At 34.4% G+C, this 25,661-nt stretch overlaps 2 protein-coding genes across 2 annotated transcripts; both read left to right on the plus strand.

Moving 5' to 3' along the window:
• Window positions 1-607: 607 nt before the first annotated feature.
• LOC130046418 (uncharacterized) lies at window positions 608-14,701 on the plus strand. The gene is made up of 4 exons (XM_056162294.1): window positions 608-1,919; window positions 2,168-2,319; window positions 13,373-13,490; window positions 13,664-14,701. The coding sequence occupies exons 1-4, from the start codon at window positions 1,863-1,865 to the stop codon at window positions 13,817-13,819; spliced, it is 483 nt and encodes a 160-aa protein (XP_056018269.1). The 5' UTR covers window positions 608-1,862; the 3' UTR covers window positions 13,820-14,701.
• Window positions 14,702-17,590: 2,889 nt separating this feature from the next.
• LOC125670385 (mucin-2-like) lies at window positions 17,591-23,864 on the plus strand. Its single transcript, XM_056161326.1, has 5 exons — window positions 17,591-17,813; window positions 17,989-19,600; window positions 19,697-19,856; window positions 22,432-22,517; window positions 22,740-23,864. Exons 1-5 carry the CDS (start codon window positions 17,591-17,593, stop codon window positions 22,909-22,911), a joined length of 2,253 nt encoding a protein of 750 aa, XP_056017301.1. The 3' UTR covers window positions 22,912-23,864.
• The last annotated feature ends 1,797 nt before the right edge of the window (window positions 23,865-25,661 follow it).

Below are 25,661 nucleotides of genomic sequence, written 5' to 3' on the forward strand. Positions count from 1 at the left end.
TGATGGTTTGTGAAAAACTGTTTTAGTATTATTATTAAACAAGATGTAAAATACTGATGCCATCGGATTACAACAAAGTGGAACCAGGTCATAGGTCAATGTTAAGGTCACCAGGTCAAATACTTTGGTGTCAATGGAAAGTTTTGCCACAACAAATACACATATCAAATATGTAAGCTTTACCTATTATGATGTAAAAGATACATGTATGACCAAGGTAAACTTTTTTGTCATAGACAGACGGACGGACAAGCCAAAAAGATGCCCCCGAATCTTCGATTTTGGGGTCATAAAAGCGATTAATGTTATGGAATCTGATTCATTCATTAATTCATACATAGTTATATGACATTATATTCACTCAGCAACTCTCATCAAAGGAGGTAATATATTGTTGTTCATATCTTGAAATGGACGCCATTTGAGAAGTTGCACAGAGCCTTCAAAACGAAAAATCACATTCTAGATTGTGAGCATCAATGAATTAAGGTATTTTGTTGCCAGATTTATATCATTGGAGTAAGGTATGAAACTCAAACGCTATTATCTAGACCAGACTGTGTCCCCTGTAGAATTTGAACTTTAAGGTACAGATCATATAGAAGCATAATTCTTAATTCTGAGGTTAAAGGTCAAAGCTACCAATTTTTCATATCCATTAGGCCACGCAGATCTAACATTAAGATCGGATATAAAATGAAGTATCTGTATGTTTCAAGATTAAAAAAGATGTTTTGGAATACATTTTTACTTCGCCTAGAATACTAAGTTTCTTTTAGGGAGACATGCCTATGGTCCATGTATTGCAGTCCTTTTAATAAAGGCCGCAACTTGTTTTCATACCTAAGTGCCCATAAAATTTCCTGAAACGGCCGAAGTTGAATGTGAATTATAAAGGACTGCTCCGAGATGCTATGAAAGTTCCAGCCGAGCCGAATCTCCTCCAAGATTACTTTGTTGTAACGAGAATATGCTTTCTTTACAACTTAAAGTATCTCGCATAAGATTTAAAATATCTCACTACACATGTACCACTTCTTCATCTCGTTAGAACGATTTAGCTTTGATTGATAATAATTATCTCGTTATTACGATTTAGTACTTTGTTTAAATGACTTTTATATTTTTATTTTATTTTATTTATTTATTTATTCATTTATTTATTTATCTATTTATTTATTTATTTTGATAGCGTGTTGGTCGTCTCTTTTAATCTTTATGTAATTTAATCATGTTTTATACGAAAGTCGACTAGTTTCAATTTTTCCCCCTCGTAAACACTAGTCTTAGGATTTGTCTCCTTACCAAGAGATACGATTCATAATCTAAAAACAAATCCCTCGATACTAACCGATGTTCTTAGAAAGCCGAGGAGATTCAAGGGTTTTCTCCTCCTATTTACATAGTAATTATCTCGTTAGTACGAGGCGGATCTCATGATTTAAAAAACAACAACAAACACATTCCCTGATACTAATCCGTTTCCTCCCGTAAAAATATGATGCACTTTATTAAACAAATTCAAAGGGTGAGTGAGTGTACCCCCATTATCCATCTATTAATGTGATTTTAGTATCCAAAAAATTAGCTGTACATATCCAAAAAAAAAAAATAAATAAATGTTTTTTTAAATCATGAAACTATTTTGGGTTTCTGTTTATACTTTGAATTATGAAGGATGTTCTTAAAATGTAGTGTCATTTATGCTCACGCCTCGCGGACGGTTTCTGGAAAATCGTCAACTGTTATAGGGTGCAGCCGTGTTATCTCTGGACTTGAGGTGGCCTGATGTTGTTTGTGATATTGTACGACAGGGATGACCCAGGTGTAATCTGTGCGAACAGACTTGTAACAGCAAAACCATGTGGAGAGCGAGGACTTTTATTTTAGTGCTGGGAATTTACTTATGGAACGTTCAGGCAATTAGAACTGTTACTTTAATATTCCTATATGTGCTTTATCTCAAGATTTTAATTTGATTATATATTGAACATAACCGTTTTGAGTCCTTATTTAGTCATAAGAAGGACATTTGGTTATCTTTTGTAGATTATGACTTTGTTTGTTGAACATTCTGCAATATTTTGCTTACTCAGAAAAAAAACAAATGAATTATGATTATGCAGTACTGCAATAAGTACAGTTTCAATTTTTTTTTGATTTACAGTATATATTCGGATCCTATGACGTTTCTGTGAAGTTACTGGAGTACAACAGAGACGAGGACTGTGGGTGTGATTCCGGGTTCTTGTGGGGCGGCTGTCACGAGTGTGACGTGTATCTTCAGATCTGTCTGCTGTCTTTAACATCAAGTTATGGGTAAGAAACCTCAAAAATAAGTTATATCAAATAATGCGATCACTGATGAATAGTATTTATATTAGAGGTGTGTTATTTTTTTTTTTAAGAAATTGATCCATACAAACGTATATTCTTTATAGACTGTTTATATATCAGATCACACGGTGTTTTCCTATGTATCTGCTTACACATTACAGTGTACACATGTAATTTAAGAGAATACTTAAATCAAACTTGTATTTTATTTATACAGTTGTTTTTAACCAATGATTACGATCAGTTTGTGTTTGTAAATGTTAGAGGGTTGAATCTCTGATTACAAAGAAATGATTGAATGAAGATATAGTAGACATTGCTACAGAGAAGCCATTACAAATAAAGATTTTGAAGTAACTGTAAATGGATGGTAAATATATCTTTTCTGACTCTTCACACAGTAGATGTGTTAAATATACAGGAATTGTTCCGTAAAGAGATAAACCTGTATAAATCTGAAAATGCTATAAAAATTATCGATGCAAAGATAGATCATAATGTACGTACTACAGCACCCAGTAATAAATGTACAAGAATATAGCCTCTTTTAATTGACTTATCTAAAAACAGATTCGCATTTTTGACAAAGAAGAAATAAATATTTACTTGGTGACTTTAATTGTAATTTTCAACAAAAAAAGGTCAATCATGAAAACATTAATAAGATACAAATGTCTATGGTATTATAAGCAATCTAGCATGATAGATATACATGTACATGTACGTAATCTGAAAAGAAACTGATTTCAATTCTATACCAGTTTCGAGTTTGGAAAATCATTAGGCCAAAGTTCATGACTATTCTATTGGCTATCATTCTCTACCCAGAGTTCCGTGCGCTCCTCGCACTTGCGTAACGCGCCCTCTGGTGAGAGAATGATTGGCTATATGTAGACACATCCCGCGTAATGAAATAGATATGACTGAAAATCGGAAATCTTACAAGCTACAAAATGAAATAGGTAGAATAGAATGATTCAATAGCTATATATATATATATTATAATTGTTTTGATTGGACAAAAATAAAGCTGAACGAGAATTTACATATGGATAAATCCGAATACGCGATGTATTCATAAACGCCTGCAAAGACTCAGCGGGAAAACTGTTAAAAATTTTGAAATTGTTAATACAGTGAACGAATTGGAATCATAAGAATCAAACTTTCTTTTTGAAGAATTTATCGATGTGTAAACTCTGGACATTTTAATCCCAATCTTAATATAAAAGTGCATCACTCTTTTACTCACTTTGTGAGTAAAATGTAAAATATCCTGAATTTACACATCGATAAATTCTTCAAAAAGAATGTTTAGTCCTATAATAAATTAAAAAGTTAAATGTATAGCAAGTAATGGCGAGAGAAAAAGAAAACTTCGTCAAACAGTTACATATGTGAGGAAAGTTATGAAATTGATCGTATTTCAACTGAATCTTAATTATATGATATTATGTTTACGATCCTTGTGCTCTCGGGGGATATTGAAACAAACTCGGGTCCATCTGATGTAAAATTTCTAGATAGATTGCACATTAATATTAGAAGGATTGGTTCCCTTCTGTATTTAGTTCAAGATTTTGACATTCTATGGTTAAGTGAAACTCACTTAGAACCTAGTGTTTTCAAATGTAAATGCGGAACCACGCTTCCGTTTTCCGAAATGTGATATTTTAACGATATCCATTTGATTTTTACATGGCGATACGAGATATGAATATCCGATATCAATTCCTTCCTGGGTGTTCTTATCTTCTTATCAGTCAAATCTTAAGTTGAGATTTTGTGGTGTGTTTTTTAAAAGGGGGGAGATAGAGATGATTATAGCTTTAGAAAAAAATCGGTTGGAGAACAAACAACATTTTGGTGGATGAGGGTGTGTCAATTACATTGTACATGTCCGTGAGGCATTCAGTGTACACTGACTATTTATGTATGTAAAAGTTTTACTATGATCCAAATGTTCGACATATGGAATTGCGGGGTATCAGAAAGTGGGGGGAGACAGATGGGAAAGGGGGGGGTCAGACCAATTCAGATTTCCACGAACATCATGATAATATGTCTTTTATGAGGATCCGGGTTAGAATAGGTTCCAAATTATCATCAACAAATACATGGTACGCTCGTGTAAAAAAGAAAAGTTCACATTTTGCTGCTCCAGTGACCACAGATATCGTAGTTGTGTTCGCTGCTACAATGTTACTGATATTGACGCAAGCTTCAAAGATCAGCTGCAAATAATTTGTTTTATTTCACCGACCGTCATGAATTTGTCATTTTTTCCTCATCCTCTCTCCTTTTTCAAAATTATTGGGGCGGCATCTATTAGTTCCTTATTGAGATTGCATCTACTTAGACCGGCGTAAGTGGTGTACGTCTACATGTACATACATCCAATTTATGTACATGTAAACGATTCCATGACCTGAAGAGATTCATATAAAACTTTGTCTCAGGATATAAGATATATCACACATTGCACGTATACATTAATCATATAAGCAAAATCATAAAAACTCAGTTTGTTACTTTCGTTTTACATTTACATTGTGCAAAGCCTCTCTAGAATTCTTTTTCAGATAAAATGTAAACTTTAATTGTAAACCACATGTATCTTATAATAGTTATAGTTTAGCATAGTTCAAATTATTATTCAAGGTTGTAAATATGCTCAAACTTCACATGTCTTACGAAAATATGATAATGTATAATTTTTCAAGATTTTAAGGAGGAGGTGTACTTTTTGTAGAGCTGATAGCTTCTAAAATAATACGTCAACACATGATTTTCTTGCTCAAATCCTTATTCTAAGATAATAATCTGTAAATCAAAAACAATTTATTCAAGGTTTAGTCCATCAAAATTAGGGAAAAGACCAATATTGACTTCAAATGGTATTTCCTACAGTATTTCCTTTAACATGTTTGGGCTCATAAAGTATACATTGTGAAAATATTTATTCCTATTTATTAGAATAAATGATTACATACCATCAAATAAAGGATATATAGTCTATGTTGCTTATTACAGCCCATTTGTTTGGGAAAATAATAATTAATAAGAAAAATAAAGGACGAGTGCATTTTCCTTAATGTTGATAGGTTGCTTACTTTTGAGAAGCAATAACAATGAAAATAGCATGTCAACATATATATGTTTCAATGTCTACCTATTACTGGAATGTATATTTATCTTGTAAAGGCAATTTTGTCATGATTGAGTCCATTTAAGGCCGAGTATAGATCTACCTTAATTTAGAAACGACCGCAATTTCTATGTTGGAGGTGTAATGATTTTTGTATCAAACTGTCTCCAAGCTAGGCGAAGAGAGGGTTTATAAACTACTGACACCAAATCATATGGGAAGACACACCACACGTTACTGGTAACCTAGTTCTTTGTGTATCTTCCGTCCAACCGATTCTAAACAAATTTTTTGGCATACCGGTAAGCTTTCTTGGTCTTTCGAAAAATCCTATGATATCTCTCAGAATACTGTGATACTCAGTTACCTTAACATTAACTTTCTAAAACTAAATACCACGCACAGGATACACACAATCACGAGCAGCTACAGTCTAACAAATATTATACAACAACCACCAAGCATCACCAAAAATACAAGCACACTTATAGATCCGGGTGTGACCGGTCGATAGGGGATGCTTACTCCTCCTAGACACCTGATTCCACCTCTGGTATATCCAGGGGTCCATGTTTGCCCAACTCTGTATTTTGTATTGCTTATAGGAGTTAAGAGATTGATCACTGTTCGTTTTCTTCACCTTTCATCCAATAATTATTAGTGAAAACATACATATACATGGTTCTGGCATCCTTGATGTTGATTGTACAATCAGTGAAGTGACCATATCGGTGATTGAGCAAAATCTTAATCATGATCTGCGAATATTAGATACACGGTCAAATAAATAGTTTTTGAAATCCAACCCCACAAAACTAAAGATGTATTTTATCATCTAAGATATGTACAACAATTTCCTAAATAATTTTTGGATAAATTCATGTGCGCAACAATTCAAACACGCATTAAAGTCTTTCCTCGATGCAATGTTATTCATTATCTATTAGACCTGTGTTAGAATACGCCTCTGTATAGAAGTCTGGGATGGATGTGCGGGGTTTGATTCACACCAGTTAGAAAAAGGAATATGTTACACAACACAAACACTGGGGAATTCTGTTGTCTTCAAAATTAAGGTGGTCTGAATACATTAATAGCATTGTGGAAAAGGCTTATAAAAACTAGGATTACTTAAAAAATCTAAAATGTTCTGTATTAAGGGATCCTATTTCATTTATCAGACCACAGCTTGAATATGCTGGTCTGAGTGCACAAAAGCAGACATAGAAAAATTAGAAAAAGTTCAATTATTTGCAGCAAGAATAGTTACTCTAGAAACAGACTGGGAACCTTTGAAAGTCAGAAGGGATAGAGCTAAGCTTGTGACAATGTATAAAATATACAATAATTTAGTTCCCATATATCTACAGAATATTGCACCTGATATCAGAAGCATAGTTTCTGGATATTCCACTCGAAATTCTTTAAATCATTCATTACCAAAATGCAGGTTGGAATTACTCGGTAAATCTTTTATTCCTGATACTGTCAGAAATTGGAATACTCTTAGTGTTCATACAAGAACCTGCTATGAAAACTTTTTAAAAATATCTGCTAAATAATGTTGTAAAACCACCAAAATAATTTTCATATGAGAAAAGATTTTGAGTTTAATTCACACAAGGTTGTGACATAATTGTATTTCAGACTCTAATTTATTTCGTTGTAACTTTTAATAGACAATCCAAATTGTTCGCGTGGACTACTAGAAGGTGCCTACTATCTATTTTTTGTGTATTAAAAATGTACTACAGCAAGACACTGCTTAATGAACAAACTGCTTTCATTTAATGATATATACATTATAAATGTGCATCTTATGCTATGGGGGAATGAATCTTTTCTGGTGAACAAAATGTAGATCTTTTCAAGGTTATTTATTCTTTACTACATTATTGTGGCTGTTTTACTGGGGGAAAATAATTGTAATTTTTTTTTTTACTATAGTTAGTTTAAACTTTATTTCATTTCAATGTGTCAACATATATATACACAATAAATAATATGTACACATGATTCGGAAACAAGTTGTAGCAACTTATATTAATCCGTTTCCTTGAATTAACTTTGAATGGTAAATGTACATTTGCCCTTGTTGCATAACAAAGATGAACATGATAAAGTAAAGAAAAATGAAAGAAAAAAAACTTTAACAAGTAAATAAATAAACATTTGAAGAGATGTAATAACATAAGTTCATAAACATATTCACAATATAAATATACAGATGCATAACATACATGTTTATAACGGTCAGAAAGAAATGAATATACAATAACTTCCAAACAAGAAATTACACCACTTTACAAATAGAAACGAGACTCGATAAGATTAAGTTACAAATCTTTTGGATGCGGTGATAAAATGATGTACAAGTTTAAAGATATTTTTATTATAGGAGAAATTCTTCGTTAAGTCTCCATGTAAAAAGATATTTACAGTTACTGGTCTTATTGGATCAATAAAAAACAAGAGCAACGCCAACGTGGCATAATACGCCCGTAGATTTTGCTCAAGGAAAACATACTTTAGTGGGATTCATATTTTAGTGAAGTTAACACTGTCCTCTGTGAGCTAATTCATTATCATGGTGATCAAATATACCAAGTTATAATATCCAGGAGCTTACGGTTCGGTTTGTATCCTGCCCACAAGGTTTTCCTTATAAGTGATACTACGACCTTGACCTTTGACCTCTGACCTTGAAAAACAATAGGCACCTTCCTCTCATCATGATGATCAAATATACCAAGTTATAATATCCTGGAGCTTACGGTTCGGTTTGTATCCTGCCCACAAGGTTTTCCTAAAAAGTGATACTACGACCTTGACCTTTGACCTTGAAAAACAATAGGCATCTTCCTCTCATCATGGTGATCAAATGTACCAAGTTATAATATCCAGGAGCTTACGGTTCGGTTTGTATCCTGCCCACAAGGTTTTCCTAATAAGTGATACTACGACCTTGACCTTTGACCTCTGATCTTGAAAAACAATAGGCACCTTTCTCTCATCATGATGATCAAATATACCAAGTTATAATATCATGGAGCTTACGGTTCGGTTTGTATCCTGCCCACAAGATTATCCTAATAATTGATACTACGACCTTGACCTTTGACCTTGAAAAACAATAAGCATCTTCCTCTCATCATGGTGATCAAATGTACCAAGTTGTAAAGCCCTAGGGCTTATGGTTCAGTCTGTATCCTGCCCACAAGGTCCGGACAGACAGACGGACGGACGACGCCATACCATAATACGTCCCGTCTTCGACGGGCGTATAAAAATTCTTACATCTTTGAAGAGAGGACATTCAAGTAAAAAGTGTGTTGTTGTTTCGATTTTCCTCAGGCACAATAAATACAAAAGTTAGATAATGATACTACCCGTTCACTCTATAAACACAATGATATCCATGTATTGTATTCCTTTGTTTCCGTTGTATATTACTTATAATGTAAGGCAGTTTTTTAAATGCAACGGGAGAGGGCTATTGAAGTTTTTGAACTTGTGCCTAATCCTTTTGATGTCTTTGTCAATAAAATATGTTCAATTCAATTCATGTGATAACCTTTATGAAAGTAAACCACTTGATGCTAGTCGTATTTCAAATTATCTTTAAAAATGGAATTGTCCAAAACTTTGTCAAGATAGGCTCTAATGTGACTCTCTTCATACAATTAATCAAAAGAAGCCGTATTTCAAATGGAGAGAGAAAACATTCTGCCTAGGATGTGGTTTTTTGTGAGGAATGTAAATGTGTTCACTTCTATTGACACAAGATAATATGATGCTTTAATAAATGCTATTTCAAAACTTTCTGATGTTTGTTTAACATCCATACCCACCATGGAACAACGAGAATTGATTAAATATAAAGGGGAAAAGAAATAACGGTATTTCTGATTCTTCAAAATATAAATTGTTTAAAACTGTGTCAAGAAGATAGGGACCTATGTGACGTTTGACTCCCGAATGATAAATGTAAAGACGCCTTATGTAACTTGAAAAAATATCCTAGTTTGTATTGTATTGAAAATTTTGGAGAATCGTCAGAAATCGTTAAAATGATATTCTTTGCGTAAAGCTGAATAGGATTTGGCAAACAGGCAGTGCCTATTGATACCTTTTACATTCATGATAATTAAAATTTTGACACAAAATTTTACAACTTGTACATGACATATAAGTACATAGTCAGACGAACGTAGCTTCATACCAAGTTTCTATCATCATATATTTACATTTAATTACTCCCAATGTTTTTGCATTTATATCTCTACAAATTGTAACGATGGCCATTTCCTTATGAATGCGCTGTAGTTGTAATTCAAACAATCCGCGCATGAATCTTGATTCAAATGAATTACATGTACGTCTATTTTAACCGCTGGGAATTCCAACTGGAAATGAAAGTAGACTGTAAATATAGGGAGGGTATGAACTGGAACACTTCACGCCGACATACTTCATGAGGCACGTTAAGTATACACGTCATTTTTGAAAACACATGGTATGAAATGCGTAAAATTTCATAAGTATACACTAAAACGAGTGAATGATACACACCACCACTAAAATCGTTCAGTAGATTTTATGTAGTTTTGTACTGAAATTTAAATCATTGAACCTTTACTTTATAAGGAATAATTCTGTGTTTTTGAAAATCAAGAATTGTCATTTTGACTATTTTATCACTAATCACAGTGACTGTCTTGTTCAAAATGGCATCTTAAGAACTACAGATCACTTAGTTTAACAAACACAGATTATAAAATCGTTAACTTTTTATCCTTGCTAGAGGACTCCAAAAACTGTATGATACACAATCTGATGAGTAAAGAACGCCCAGCTCATAATGAAGGTCGTTTTATCGGTGTCAATATGAGGCTAGTTGTTTATATGATTAGTTAATAGTTAATTTTTGGATTTTGAAGGGAAGGTATTTTCAGTGCGCTACAAATATTTCGTTTTGATAAAATTTTCATACACTGGATTACGATATTTTTCAAATATTGACAATAATAATAATAAAAACAATGGCTGGATTTTAAAGGGACATAGACATGATTTGAGCTGAAAATATTCAAATTCTGTTTTTCCATTCTTATTGTTTACAATGCTTAACTTAAGTATTTTCAATTGTCAAACAAATTTGAGTATCAGTTGTTGAGTTACAAGTGAGATACCTCACTCACAATTCTTTGTTAAGTAAACAAAACTCGTGCCATATTTTTGCTTAGATATAGATTGCTATAGAAAATAGCATGTTAAAAACAAAATGAGTTGTGCCAAACACTAGAAGCTATTTAGTTCTGTTCAGAAGTAACTTGTAAATTGGAAAAAATCTGCTTTAGACGAAACTTTTGCTAGTATATCTAACCTATGTAAACAAAACATGGTACGAGCCTTGTTTACATAACAATGAATTGTGAGCACTGTATCTCCCATGTACCCCGACAACTGACATTCAAATTTTTTACTGAATATTAGAAATACCTTAGTTAAGCATTCTAGACATTAAAAATGGAAAAATAGATTTTGAAAATTTTCAGCTCAAATCGTGTCCATGTCCCTTTAGCACGGCGTAGAGGCATTAGACATGGTCGTCCTATCTTGGCTGAACTTTTCATATTATAGCAGAAATATTGCCTTGAAGATTGACGAGAAATAAAAGAACAAAACGAATTAGTGCTGCAAATATTACAATAGAAATTACAAATCTACAGCACGCGGACGTTGTCATTTTATATTGAAAAAGTCAATTGATATCGTGCAGAGATTTTGTAGTCGTGTTTCAATTAGAGTCAATCTAACCAAATGCAATGCATACCATACGCGGCATAAAGCATACAGTGTACATATTCTCTCCGTATCGCCTCGCCTTCTATGACATTGATCAACCTATTATTTGTCTGTAGACAGTAAGTTACATGGATCGAGAATCGAACCTGGGTATCCCGGATGTGATGCGAACTTCCTCAATTCAATTCTTTAGTCCACTTACCAATAGTACAGAAGTATCCTAACCACTGGCCTACCGCGACTGCCGGACTCGGTCTTGTCATTGTCAGAAAAGAATGTAAATCATTACACCTTCATTCCACATATGTCGGTGTTCTACTAGGAGATAATGTGTTGTTTTCATTCATGCGAAATGCAAAATGACATTTGAAAACTTGACGATGAGCAGTTTATGCAACAATCAACGCATTGTTTATATATAAAAGTATACAAGTATTAATTTTTAGTCACCTGAGCTTACTCAGATGAACTATTGCAATTGGTTGTCCGTCGTCGTGCGTTAACAATTGACGATTTTGAACTTCTTGATAACTATAAGTCAAATTCTTTTCAAATTTGGTATGAAGCATTTTTGGGACAAGGGGGACATAAATTGTGAATTTCAGGCCTCAAGCACCCCTGGGGCCCTAGGGGTGGGGGCAAAAACTGTCCAAAATTGATCAATTTTCAAAAATCTTCTCAAGTACCACACATGTGTAAGAAAAACTAAATGCATAGTGATGTAGAGCCTTTACCAAAATTGTAAATTTCATTATCCCTGGGGTAGGGGTTCTGACCCCAGGGTGAGGGCCAAACTTGGTATAAAGTGTTTATGTGTAAAACACTTAAATAATATCTTCTTTAGTGCTTTTGATATTAAATTGAATCTAAATAGATATTAAGAAAGAACAGTTAGGATGGGGCCAAACCTAGTCAATAGTATTTGTATGTAAGTTTGCTGATACTGTATGAAATCTAAATGCATGCTTAGGAATAGCAGAAAAGGATGTACAAAAATGGTGAATTTCAAAAGCCAGGGTTTTGACTCTAGGATGGGTCCAAATTAGTCATATCTTCTGATGTTTTAATGTTGACACACCTATTATATTATTTAAAGCCTTTCATCAGTGTACGCACTTTTGAGGGCAGTGAAGTTTTAAGAACACATCTTGTTTTATACTGTTGCTGAACATTTAGAATTTAGTTTAGTTATTCAGAACATGATTTTTGTCTATAGCCCCTGTGAGTACTGATACTTTTTCACTAGTACTCGGGTGACCGATAAGGCCTGTGAGCTTCTTGTTACATGTATTTATCTATTCATTTTCGAAAATTGCGTATTGAGTGAATTAAAAACAAACGCTCATATATTTCATTATGGATTCTATGATATTTATAGCTATATGATAATTTAAGAAACAGTTTTATCACACTGTATTACATCCTAGCTCTAGCTCTAGTTTTACATAATAGCTCTAAAACTTCATTGTTATTTCGGATTTGAAACATTTCGGTTGAGCATCACTGAAGAGACATTATTTGTCGAAATGCGCATCTGGTGCATCAAAATTGGTACCGTATAAGTTTTATATTCTATAGAAAGGACAGATTGGTGTAAAATACAAACAAGTTAGAATATACATACGAGTATATAGTGTATGTACAACGTGTGAATTTAATCATAAACTTCTTATTGACATACATAGTTGAAATATATTTCTCAGTGGGTGTAATCCAAAGAAACATGCAAAGTACAATTATTGTACATCTGTTAACATTAGATAGTCAAGCACTTCTTGTGTAATTGTGTTTAAAAAACAATATCTACATTCTCTCCACCAATTGGTTATTTGCTTACAAAATCTGAACTTTTAAAACCAGCAGATGCAGAGACAATTTGATTTCTTGGTGCTCAGGTAACCATAATAACATAACGACTGTCATAATATAGGGCATGTCTCATGTAGTTATACTTGTTTTTTCTATTATTTATGACAAAGAAACGTTCCTTAAAATGGGGTACCGTATTTGTTGGGAAATGAACTTGCATGCAAAAAAATGTGTGTAGTAAAAAGTACCATTTTTTGTTCTATTTTACAGACAGTCGTGTTTAGGAAAAGATAATAAAGAAAGAGTTGATGACACTCATCATTTTAATTTTGGACGACAGACGCCACAAATCCGTGATTCTTATAGCTGGAAAACCCTCAGCGGTAAAGTAAGGAATATCATTCAATCTGAAGTCAATGATGTGTTTAGTATCATTCGTTACCTTGTCTGTAACTCTCATATAATACTTGTACTACGATATAGAAAGAAAAAACCCGAACAATTCAGAAAGATATGAAGCGTGTGTGTATGTTTGATACTCAGTTTTATGTTTTCTGTCAGCCCCTGTTTAGGATATCTGTTCACGCCTTTGACTATGACAGTGTGGGCGGTGACGATGATATCGGAGTGACGAACTACGACTACACAGCTGGTACAACGACCGTCAACCAAACCATCACAACGGTGAGAGGACCTAACAACTTACGGTGGGTGTAAACAAATTTCTAGTTTCCATCGCCTAACTGTCAATCACGTATTGTATAAATCGTAGTACCTAGCTTCATTTCAGATTTTAGTCTGAGTGTATATTTATTGTTCAGACCAATAGGTCTATCAGAGTCATATACATTTACAATCATAATTTACTTACACAAGGAGTGTACATGTATATTGTAATCACTGACGTCATTGTGAACATGTACATCTGTATGTAAGTGGGTATGATAACACTGACACTCCCCAAAGCTGTGCACAAAAAATTCTCAAAATTGCATAAATCCTTAACATTTTAGTTCCTCAATAAATCTTAGAGATCAAAGTAATGTGTTGAGCCGCAAGAAAACCACGAGATGCTAACATTTATTGATAAGTTTGATGTGAACAAATAAAACAAAAACAAAAATTAAAAAAAACCCGAAGCATTTCAGTGAAACTCCTTTTATTGAATGAGTTATGCCGTCGCAAATTTGGCAATTTTATGTATGTGTACATTAATTTAGATATTCTAATAATGCTTTCTTTTATTTGATATAAGAACGAAAACAACATAACAACAAATCCATTATATCTATGAAAATGATAACAGTTGCTGAGTACTAATTTCATACTCCATATGCTCGAATTAATTTACCGGCATTAATTTTGAGACTTAAGTGCAGAAAGATTGACAATTTAGAAATTGTTTAATTTTTTGCTACAGCTTACTTCGTCAGGTACTTCACTGACACTACCTGACTGGCTCATGGTAATTTTAACACATTTCAACGACTTTTTTCATCAAATGTTTGCACTGGTCAGGGTTTTGATACATGTAAAACACGGAACGGAAAACGAAATGTATGGGGAAACAAAGATGGTTACTTGGTATACAGAACGAAATTTATTTTAATTGTTTTACTTTCACAAATATGCGCGTATCCTGCTGCATTGAATGAGTGTAGTAATGAATTACAATATCTAATTAGAACCAGCCTTGACAAAAGGTTACAAACGAAAATTCTAAATAATTTCCCTCCTCTTCTCTCTTTTTTTGTTTTTTGTTTTGTTTTGGTTGTTTGTTTTACATTCGCGAGGGATATATTAACAGAAGCAGGTGACTCATGGATGCTATGACCTACTCTACTATCTTCTTTAGATTTTAGTTTTAAATTATTGAGGAGGAATAGTTTGTACGTATACTCTTCAGTAGCTGTACCCCCCTCCAATATGATTGGGTAAAATCTATGTACTATCTATGATAAGGTAACATTGAGTTTAATCAATTTGAATTAAATCTAAGAACTAATGTTAGTTGTTTGACTAGTTTTTTAATTGATATATAGATGAATAAAGTTAATTACTTTGATGTACAGTGCGTATTTATTGGACTAACAATACATCGAATTCAGAGATTTACCACAAACACTTGGGGAATAGATCATGATCATTCCACCTCCACCCCCATCCTCACCCCACACCTTATTTTTTCTGATTCGGGGTGTATTTATTTTTTCTACTACTGTTTTTTTTTTTAGATATGCATTACAGATCATCCAAAACTGTTATTTTTCTTCTCTGTCAGTGTTAGTAAAAATCACGTTATCGGTGATTATAATCAAATTTAGAATTTAGAATCTTTTTATTATAATAGAATATCATATAATATCAGAACATGCTCACTAGTATCCAATCTTTCGAGAGACATAAACACCATATGCAGGTGATAATGGAATATTGCTACATGAAAGGCGAAGATAACGAACAGTGATCAATCTCATAACTCCGATAAGGAATACAAAAGAAAGAGTTGGGCAAACACGGGCCCCTGGATAGACCTGAGGTGGGATCAGGTGCCTAGGAGGAGTAACCATCCCCTGTCGACCGGTCACACACACTGTGAGCCCTACGTCTTGATAAGGTAAACGGAGTAATCCGTAGTCAAAGAACTGTAATGGTTTTATGATATGTTTGTCTTATACATGTATTATTCCGAATAATAGGCAGGAGTTTGAGACAAAGTACTCGAGCCAAATACAGATCTTCACTTAACCGATTATACTAGTATAACACTGGAGTCGATTTATGAACTCGATGCAATATTGGATAAACAATGTTTATGTGCACAATTTTGTTGCTTTTAGAGTCAGATGATATAGATATGTATATAATATATCTATTTCTTCAATTCTCATACTTCCTTTCGAGAATGTTTCAATAATAAAGACGTCACCAGCTGTACGTAAATTGTCATATTTAGACCTATACATAAGCTCGAGGTTGTAGCATTGAAGGTGCCAAGTGAAAGTATCAACGCCTGCTGCGACACGTGGTCTCCATATTTAAGGTCATATCTGGGAGACTCTTGCGATGTTCACCTCTAAATTCCGAATGTCTTGGGTTTGACGTGGCCAAGACACGCGCGGGGTTTGAACCCACGACCTCAGGGTCACCAAGAGAATGCTCTAACCACTAAATTCTTTCATTTTTAAATGCTGTAATGTATTTGTATGATTATTTCTTATATTTTGAAGAATTTTGTTTAACATTTCGAATCTGTCTTTCATCGAATTCTATATAATGTCAATAATGTCGCTTTTTATTATCACTATCTCACACAAGAACGGGCTTTCTTACAACAAGGGGTTTATTTGACACTTGATACCGGAATATCGTAATCAAATGATGTGTTCGCAATTCTTGCCACCTAGCAGATGTACCTTTAGTAAAACGTTCATAAAGATCCAATTTGTATACATTTTGAAATCCTGCTAATAAACACAAAGTAATCAACTTCCAAACTTATATACTTCAAGTTTAGTTAAGGTTGAATAATCTTGTATTTGTAGTTTTTTAGAGCCATTCAATTGATGAACTTCCAATAAATGTTCTGTATTACACGTGATATTTGGCCTGTAGTGTCTAGCAGGCAGTCGTCTTAAACTTAATTCAGTGCTTTTTTTGTTTGTTTGTTTGATTGTTTGTTTGTTTACAAAACCACACCCACACGGACATCTCCGTTGAATACCCATCCCCTTGATCTACATTAAGGGACTTGAATGTAAACCTTACGATACGTACAAAGTGAATTCGCCCTCACCTTGCGAATATTTTGTTATCATCAATGAAAGGCGAAGATAGCGATCAATCTCATGACTCTATAAGCAAAATTGAGCAAACACGGACCCCTGGATATAACAGAGGTGGGATCAGGTACCTAGGAGGAGTAAGCATCCCCTGTCGACCGGTCACACCCGTCGTGAGCTCTATATCCTGATCAGGTAAACGGAGTTATCCGCAGTCAAAATCAGTGTGCCAAGAACGGCTTAACAATCGGTATGAAACACGTCAGATAGCATTTGATCCAATGCCAGGTTGTATTGACGAACTAGATCGTTATAACGACCATAGAATTTGCGAAATACTGACTTCAATCGAGACTGTTGAAACCCCTGTACCATCAACTTGTTTGTCAGTAGCTTACCTCGATTTAAAAACTGACTATACGCAGAACAAGCTCTTGCATATCGAATCAGTTGAGATATATAAACACCATATGCAGGTGATAATGGAATATTGTTACATAGATATGGGAAGTTGACGATGGAGAAGCTGAAATCATCCCGTTTGTCATACAGTTGAGTTGTCAGTTTGCCGTTAATGTCTACTTTCAATAAAATATTTAAGTATGAAGCAGAAGTGGACGACTTTGTGGTGTCCTTTATTTCGAGCTCACAGGGATATATCAAATCGACATATGAATGAAAGCTATTATTGTTAAAAGACAAAACTATGAAACGTTATGAAAACATCCTTTTCAGGGTGAAGCTATCACTCATCGTATCATGTTCAGTTGGTTATTCTGGTCCAATCTGTAACAAATCACCAACAACGACCACAACAACTCCAACAACAACCACTACAACTCCAACAACAACCAAAACTCCAACTACAACAACTCCAACTACTACTCCAACAACCACAACTACAATCACAACTCCAACTACAACCACAAGTACAACCACTACTCCAACAACCACTCCAACAACTACACCAACTCCAACAACAACTACAACTCAAATAACCACAACTCCAACAACCACAACTCCAACAACACCCACTCCAACAACAACCACTCCAACAACAACCACAACTCCAACAACAACCACAACTCCAACAACAATAACAAGTACAACCACTCCAACAACAACAACAACCACTCCCACAACACCAAGCACTCCAACAACAACCACAACAATTCCAACAACAACCACAACTCCAACAACCACAACCACAACTTCAACAACACCCACTCCAAAGAACAACAACACCCACTCCAACAACAACCACAACTCCAACAACAATAACAAGTACAACCACTCCAACAACAACAACGACCACTCCCACAACACCAACCACTCCAACAACAACCACAACAATTCCAACAACAACCACAACTCCAACAACCACAACCACAACCCCAACAACACCCACTCCAACAACAACAAGCACTCCAAGAACCACAACTCCAACAACAACCACTCCAACAACAACCACAACTCCAACAACAATAACAAGTACAACCACTCCAACAACAACAACAACCACTCCCACAACAACAACCACTCCAACAACAACCACAACTCCAACAACCACAACTCCAACAACACCCACTCCAACAACAACAAGCACTCCAACAACAACCACAAATCCAACAACTACAACCACTCCAACAACAACAACAACCACTCCAACAACAACCACGACTCTAACAACAACAACCACAACTCTAACAACAACAACCACTCCAACAAAAACTATAACAACAACAACTACAAATCCAACAACCACAACAACTCCAACAACATCCACAACTCCAACCACTACTCCAACAACCACAACAACTCCAACAACAACCACTACTCCAACAACCATGACAACTCCAACAACCACAACAACTCCAACTACAACCATTAGAACAACCACTACTCCAACAACCACAACAACTCCAACAACCACAACTCCAAAAACAAATACATCTCCAACCACTTCTACAGCTACAACTCCAACAGCAACTACAACTCCGCCTACAACCACTACAACCATAACTCCAACAACAACCACTACTCTAGCAACCGCTCCAACAACAATCACAACTCCAACAACCACAACTTCAAAACCAACCTCAACTTCAACAACAACCACAACTCCAACTCCAACCACAACTCCATCTGCAACAACAACTCCAACAACAACCACAACTCCAACAACAACCACAATTCCAATTACGACCACAAATCCAACAACCACAAATCAGACAACTACCACAACTCAAACAACAACCACAACTATTATTACTCCGACAACAACCTCAACTCCAACTATAACTCCAACCACAATTACTACTCCAACAACCACACTAACTCCAACAACCACCACATCTTCAACATCTACAACTCGAACAACTACAACTTCAAAGACAACAGCAGATGTAACACAAACAATACCATTAACATCAACAATTGTAACAATAACTACAAATTCATTGACAAAATCCAATCTAACGCCAATAAGAAACACAACGCCAGCAACAAAAAGCGGAACTCTAACGACATCTGCTGGGATAATCACTACAAGTCAAAGTGGAAAAGAAAAAAATCGAATTCTCATTTATGGAAAAGTCTCGACACTTGTACTACAAAAACTAAAGAAGGAAATAATGCAGCATCTTCATACACTCCAATCCGATGTTGCAAATCTTCACATTATACTTCAAGATACTTTAGTGTATAGCAAAAACAAGTGAGTTGAATTTCAATGATTGAATTCTAAGGAAAAATATCTTTTGTAAATGAAGGTTGAAATATGATAATTCATGTGTATGGGGATATATTACAGTGATCCGGTGACGAAGATCATTTACACGTACAACTGCATTAAATGTCACATTCAAGAGAACCAGATTAACGACAGTGTCAAGGCCGCTCTTCAAACAATGAACCTGAAGCAATACCAGGGGGAGGTCAACCCGAGGAAGGAAATGACCAAGGATGATAAAGTATGTGTACCTAGTTTTCGTCAATGCTGCCTTTTAGTTCTATTCAAAACAACACAAGTAATCACAATTTTAAAGATCTTACTCGATGAATACTTGGCGAAAAATGTTCCCTATTCTGAAGAATAATTTCAAGCTATGCATGTCAATGACCGAATAGTAATGAAACACGTGTGTACACACCGAACACGTGATCCTGCCCTCTTCCGATGTATCATACATTGTGACGTCAAAATACACATGGCTTGCATTGGTTTTCATGTAATATGTGGATCATACTATGCAAGATAACACACTACATATTTACTGCTATTCTAAAAAGCAGTAAATTTATTTTCCTCGTCATTACAACATGTAATTTGAATATCATATACACAGAACAATCTCCCTCTATTGAAGTAATCAGTCAGTTTGGATATCGCTTTCCATGATCAAAGCACATGGGTCGTAAAATCAAAAGTGTATGAAACGACACAGAAATAGAAACAAGATGCAGTTTAACAAACAATATACAAAAACTCAATAATGGAGAGGGGCGTAATATAGTAACTAATCTCTATGTGTCTGTACTTGACAACTTTTACATGGGAAGATACATCTGCATCAATGACAGAAATAAATACACTAAATTGTACATAACTACTCCTCATTGCACGAAACGAATACTCTAATTGTACTCGATGAATACCCCTAATTGTATGTAACGAATACCCCTAATTGTACGTAACAAATACCCCCAATTGTACGTAACAAATACCCCTAATTGTACTTAATGAATACCCCTAATTGTACGAAACGAATACCCCTAATTGTACGTAACAAATACCCTAATTGTACGTAACAAATATCCCTAAATGTACGTAAAGAATATCCCTAATTGTACGTAATAAATATCCCTAGTTGTACGTAAAGAATATCCCTAACAAATATCCCTAATTGTACGTAACAAATACCCCAAATTGTACGTAACAAATATCCCTAATTGTACGTAAAGAATATTCCTAATTGTACGTAACAAATACCCCTAATTGTACGCAACAGATACCCGTATTTGTACATAATGAATACCCCTAATTGTACGTAAGAAATATCCTAATTGTACGTAACGAATAACCGTAATTGTACGTAACGAATATCTCTAATTGTACGTAACGAAAATCCCTAATTATACATAACAAATACCCCTAATTGTACGTAACAGATACCCGTATTTGTGCATAATGAATACCAATAGTCGCATATGAAAATACTCATGGCCATTTTTAGTCCTTGTAGATGTGTTATGTTGCTATTCCTCAAGATTAGACTGTGTGTATAGGTGTCAAACAGAGCACCACCCTAGCAGGTTTCTATAAATACTCATAATTTATGCAAGAAAAAATACTCCTGAATCTAGACATCATGACAATTGCCCGTACTTAGGGTAGCTCCTCCCTCACGTGACTTATCAAAAGCAATAGTTCAAAGTAGACGAACTGTATTGTTTTCCACTAATCAATGAAATACCAAAGAAAATATATATGTTCCCAGCTTTTTAAAGATGTCAGACATACAAAAATAATTGCACAGTTTCATAAAATAACATGATAAAAATGCACAAAAAGTGGTTAAGGTGAAAAACTTTTAATTTCAACAGTAAAAAAAAAAACCTGCTGATTTATAGATATAGATATAGGTTAAATGTGGATATCAAGGAAATCATCGTACAATAAACATACTATAGAGAAATACCAGCATAAGAGTGATTGATTATCTATAGAAAATATAAACCTTTTCAAAACCAAATTATTTACCTTTTTTTTTTTTTTATTATACCCATTAAATAAAAATCCTCCAAATGATATATTTCTTAATATAATGAATACCCGTATTTGTAGAGAATAAATACCCGTAATCACAGGGTACACATTTACCCCGAAAATTGTATCGTGTGAAATACACATCATTGTTATAGAGTAACACTAGTCCGGAGTCAAATCTGAGCATGTTAATGTGTAGAGTAATACTGGTCTGACATAAAATCCGACTCCGCTAATGTACAATATCAATGTTGTAGAGTAATACTGGTCTGATATAAAATCCGACTCCGCTAATGTACAATATCAATGTTGTAGAGTAATACTGGTCTGATATAAAATCCGACTCCGCTAAAGTACAATATCAATGTTGTATAGTAATACTGGTCTGATATAAAATCCGACTCCGTTAATGTACAATATCAATGTTGTAGAGTAATACTGGTCTGATATAAAATCCGACTCCGCTAATGTACAATATCAATGTTGTAGAGTAATACTGGTCTGATATAAAATCCGACTCCGCTAAAGTACAATATCAATGTTGTATAGTAATACTGGTCTGATATAAAATCCGACTCCGTTAATGTACAATATCAATGTTGTAGAGTAATACTGGTCTGATATTAAATCCGACTCCGCTAATGTACAATATCAATGTTGTAGAGTAATACTGGTCTGATATAAAATCCGACTCCGTTAATGTACAATATCAATGTTGTAGAGTAATACTGGTCTGATATTAAATCCGACTCCGCTAATGTACAATATCAATGTTGTAGAGTAATACTGGTCTGGTCGCTGGAGTTGCTGTGGGTGTATTGCTGTTGGTCGTTATCATTGCTGGACTTTCAATATTGTATAGACGGTAAGTACTATTATATGCCTTCTGTAACCTATTCTGCTTAGAGTAATGATTTATTTATTTCATATCACGAAAATGTGAAGTACACGTACTAATTCATTCTTACATCTCTCTCTTTCTCTCTCTCTCTCTCTCTCTCTCTTTCTTCTCTCTCTCTCTCTCTCTCTCTCTCTCTCTCTCTCTCTCTCTCTCTCTCTCTACTTTTTATCATTTATATTGTAATAGGAAACAACGTCGATCAATAAAAGAGAAAACACATTACACGAATGGTCACGGTAACGGGGCATACGACACAGATGAAACCCCTACCTTCAAAAACCCAACGTATGAAACCAGTCAGGAGAAAAGACGACCAAGCAATGAATTTGAATTAAATTTCAAAGGAAGTCAAGCTTAGTCATCCTTCTTAAGGCCGACATAGAACGACTTTCCACAGGAAGCTGAAATCAGTGTGATGCGGTTTTTTCCAGTTTGTATTGCATTTACACCTGGCAGCAAATTTCCATTTCTCTCATCGTCATCGCCATATATGAAACGTCTCCTTAGCTACTTCCTGGAGCCTTGATCAATTTATAGATCTTGATATTGGATTTTTACTTACCTCTTGAGTCCTTGCAAACTCACCATTCTGAGTTTCTGTGTATGGTACAGCGAAAATATACAATGCATATTAGAATATTTTAGATGTTGATTAAGAATAACAATCATAAATGTCATGCTTAACATATATATATTGGAACATTGTAAATATGAATTATGGTTAACAATCATAAATGTCCTGTTTAACATATACATTGAAATATTGTGAATGTGAATGAATATTTAAATGCAAATACTAAATACTCCTTGCATAAGCGGTATCTCTTTTTCTATCAGATTGACACCGATATCAATCAGAGGACGAAAGTCGTGTTGATCTAATAGTCATTCTGTGAATTGCAGAAAGTTCTTGATAGCTGTGAATGTGTATATTTTCAATCGCTCATGTGATATGTCTAGACTAAGAAACTACGGGTCGATGCAATATATAATGCAGATTTTGTGAGGTGTTATTATTTCAAACTGAAGTTATGACCTTGTGTTGTATTACATCCTAGTACATAACCTCGGTACATTACCCGTGCGAATCGGTCACCATTGATCTCAATTTATTGTGATATATAACATGTACATGAGATGTACAAATCTGTAACAATTATTTACTTATGAACATACTTAATATGGATATGTACATTTATTTATGTCTGTTGTAAGTTAACACCAAGTGTAAAAGAGTGAATGTCATATTTTATTTTGCCTTGCTGTTTATCTCTCCATTCAGTTGACATTGATAAACAATATATACATGAATGTGTTGTTTTGTTGTTAATATAGTAAAACAGCAGACAAAAATGTAGGATTTGTCTTGAAAAGAAATTCTGGTTGTCTCCATTACTCTGACAAGAACTACACGTTTAACAGTACAAGTATTCGATTCTACAATTTAGACTTTAGAGATAACTTGACAATTATGTAAAATTATCAACCTTTTCTGAAACCACTAAACATGATATCAATATTGGCTATCATATTATAGATTGCACACACTGAAAACACGGTAGAATTTATTGTTGAATAACCTTGATATACGATACACAATGTCTTTCTCCTTCCTCTGAATAGCAGCATAAAGATTGTGAAATTCCTCGTCGAAAATATACATGTACTTCTGGCAACATGGAATCCGTTCTAGTTTTTTCATCAACATACCTTAATTAAATCCACATGAGCAAATGATTGCGCAAATATTTATCAGTAGGAAATACAAAACAAATTAAGACAGACATTGATTATGTGATTGTATATTTCTGGTTGTAAGAAATCAATATAAGATGTCGTCAGAAATTATCGGATTGATGCTGGTTCAAAACAGTCGTTTTCATTGTCCCATCTTACACTCGATAATTCTAATATGTAGACGTTCTGTTTGTTCTCAGCTTTTGTAGTTTAGTTTTGGTGCTAGTTTTCATTTTTATATTATTTATTTACTTTTCAGTTCTATGTAAATATCCTATCGTCCTGAAGAAGGGAGAGGTCGTATCGAAAATTGGAAAAACCCTTATTGTTCGTGTTGTTCGTCTTAGTCAGTACCCCTTACTTGTCGTAATAAGCGACTAAATGGGGCGGTCCATCGGATGAGACCGTAAAAACCGAGGCCCCATGTCACAGCAGGTGTGGCATGATAAAGATCCCTCCATGTTCAAAGGCCGTAAGCGCCGCGCATAGGCCTAAGATTTGCAACCCTTCACCGGCAATGGTGACGTCTCAATACGAGTGAAATATTCTCGAGAGGGACGTTAAGCAATATTCAATCAATCCTTTTTAATGCTTACGTATTCCTTTTTATTTGACCTCGTATCTACATTCAGATCCCACAACTTGGATGTCGTGTTTTGTTGGTTTTTAGTGCTGACGTCACAGTAAGTATTATACAATTGAAAAATAACGTCAAAATTGATACTGCGCGAAAAACATTTGAAAAAGGTAAGAGTCTAATAATAAAATGAACAATACTCACCCGACCTCATGGACACATTCTAGAATATGACTATGCGTACAATTAAATATTTGGTAAGTAATGTAGCAAAACTTTAGAAATGTTTGTTCACAAAGCAGTTAACTTCTGGCCTAAGTGAATACAAACAAGAAATATTACAGTAAGTTATTAATATATACACTGTATATATATATATATATATATATATATATATATATATATATATATATATATCTCTCTCTCTCAACACCGAAAAGGCCACGACACTGTTGGTTATTTAAACCTCAGATTTTCAACACAACACGCGTCTTCATCAAGAGACATATAATACATATACAAATATCACACACCACGAAAAAACGAAAAATATTAATAATCTACATTGTTAAAATGAAAGATACATTGATGTACTGAATTGAGAATAATGGTTTCGTTGTAAGTGTGTCTACAGACAATAGTGTAGAGAGTATATCGGTTCCAGCTGACAAAGTTTGTAACAGCATTGTCTTTGTAATGCCTGTGTCACATTACTAGCGGGTACCGGGCGAGGTATAGGTATCGGTGGGGGACCTGTCAACATCTAACACCGTAGGGACACATTTCCAAGTCTG

Source organism: Ostrea edulis, chromosome 4 (genome assembly GCF_947568905.1).
Source record: "Ostrea edulis chromosome 4, xbOstEdul1.1, whole genome shotgun sequence".
Classification (NCBI taxonomy): Eukaryota; Metazoa; Mollusca; class Bivalvia; order Ostreida; family Ostreidae; genus Ostrea; species Ostrea edulis.

Coding starts and splice junctions, on each gene's coding strand:
- LOC130046418 (XM_056162294.1), top strand. CDS start 1,863: ATGTGGAGAGCGAGGACTTTTATTTTAGTGCTGGGAATTTACTTATGG. Junction 2,320..13,372: donor TCTTTAACATCAAGTTATGG/GTAAGAAACCTC, acceptor TCTATTTTACAG/ACAGTCGTGTTTAGGAAAAG. Junction 13,491..13,663: donor GGAAAACCCTCAGCGGTAAA/GTAAGGAATATC, acceptor GTTTTCTGTCAG/CCCCTGTTTAGGATATCTGT.
- LOC125670385 (XM_056161326.1), top strand. CDS start 17,591: ATGAAACGTTATGAAAACATCCTTTTCAGGGTGAAGCTATCACTCATC. Junction 17,814..17,988: donor AACTCCAACTACAACCACAA/GTACAACCACTA, acceptor AACAATAACAAG/TACAACCACTCCAACAACAA. Junction 22,518..22,739: donor CTTTCAATATTGTATAGACG/GTAAGTACTATT, acceptor ATATTGTAATAG/GAAACAACGTCGATCAATAA.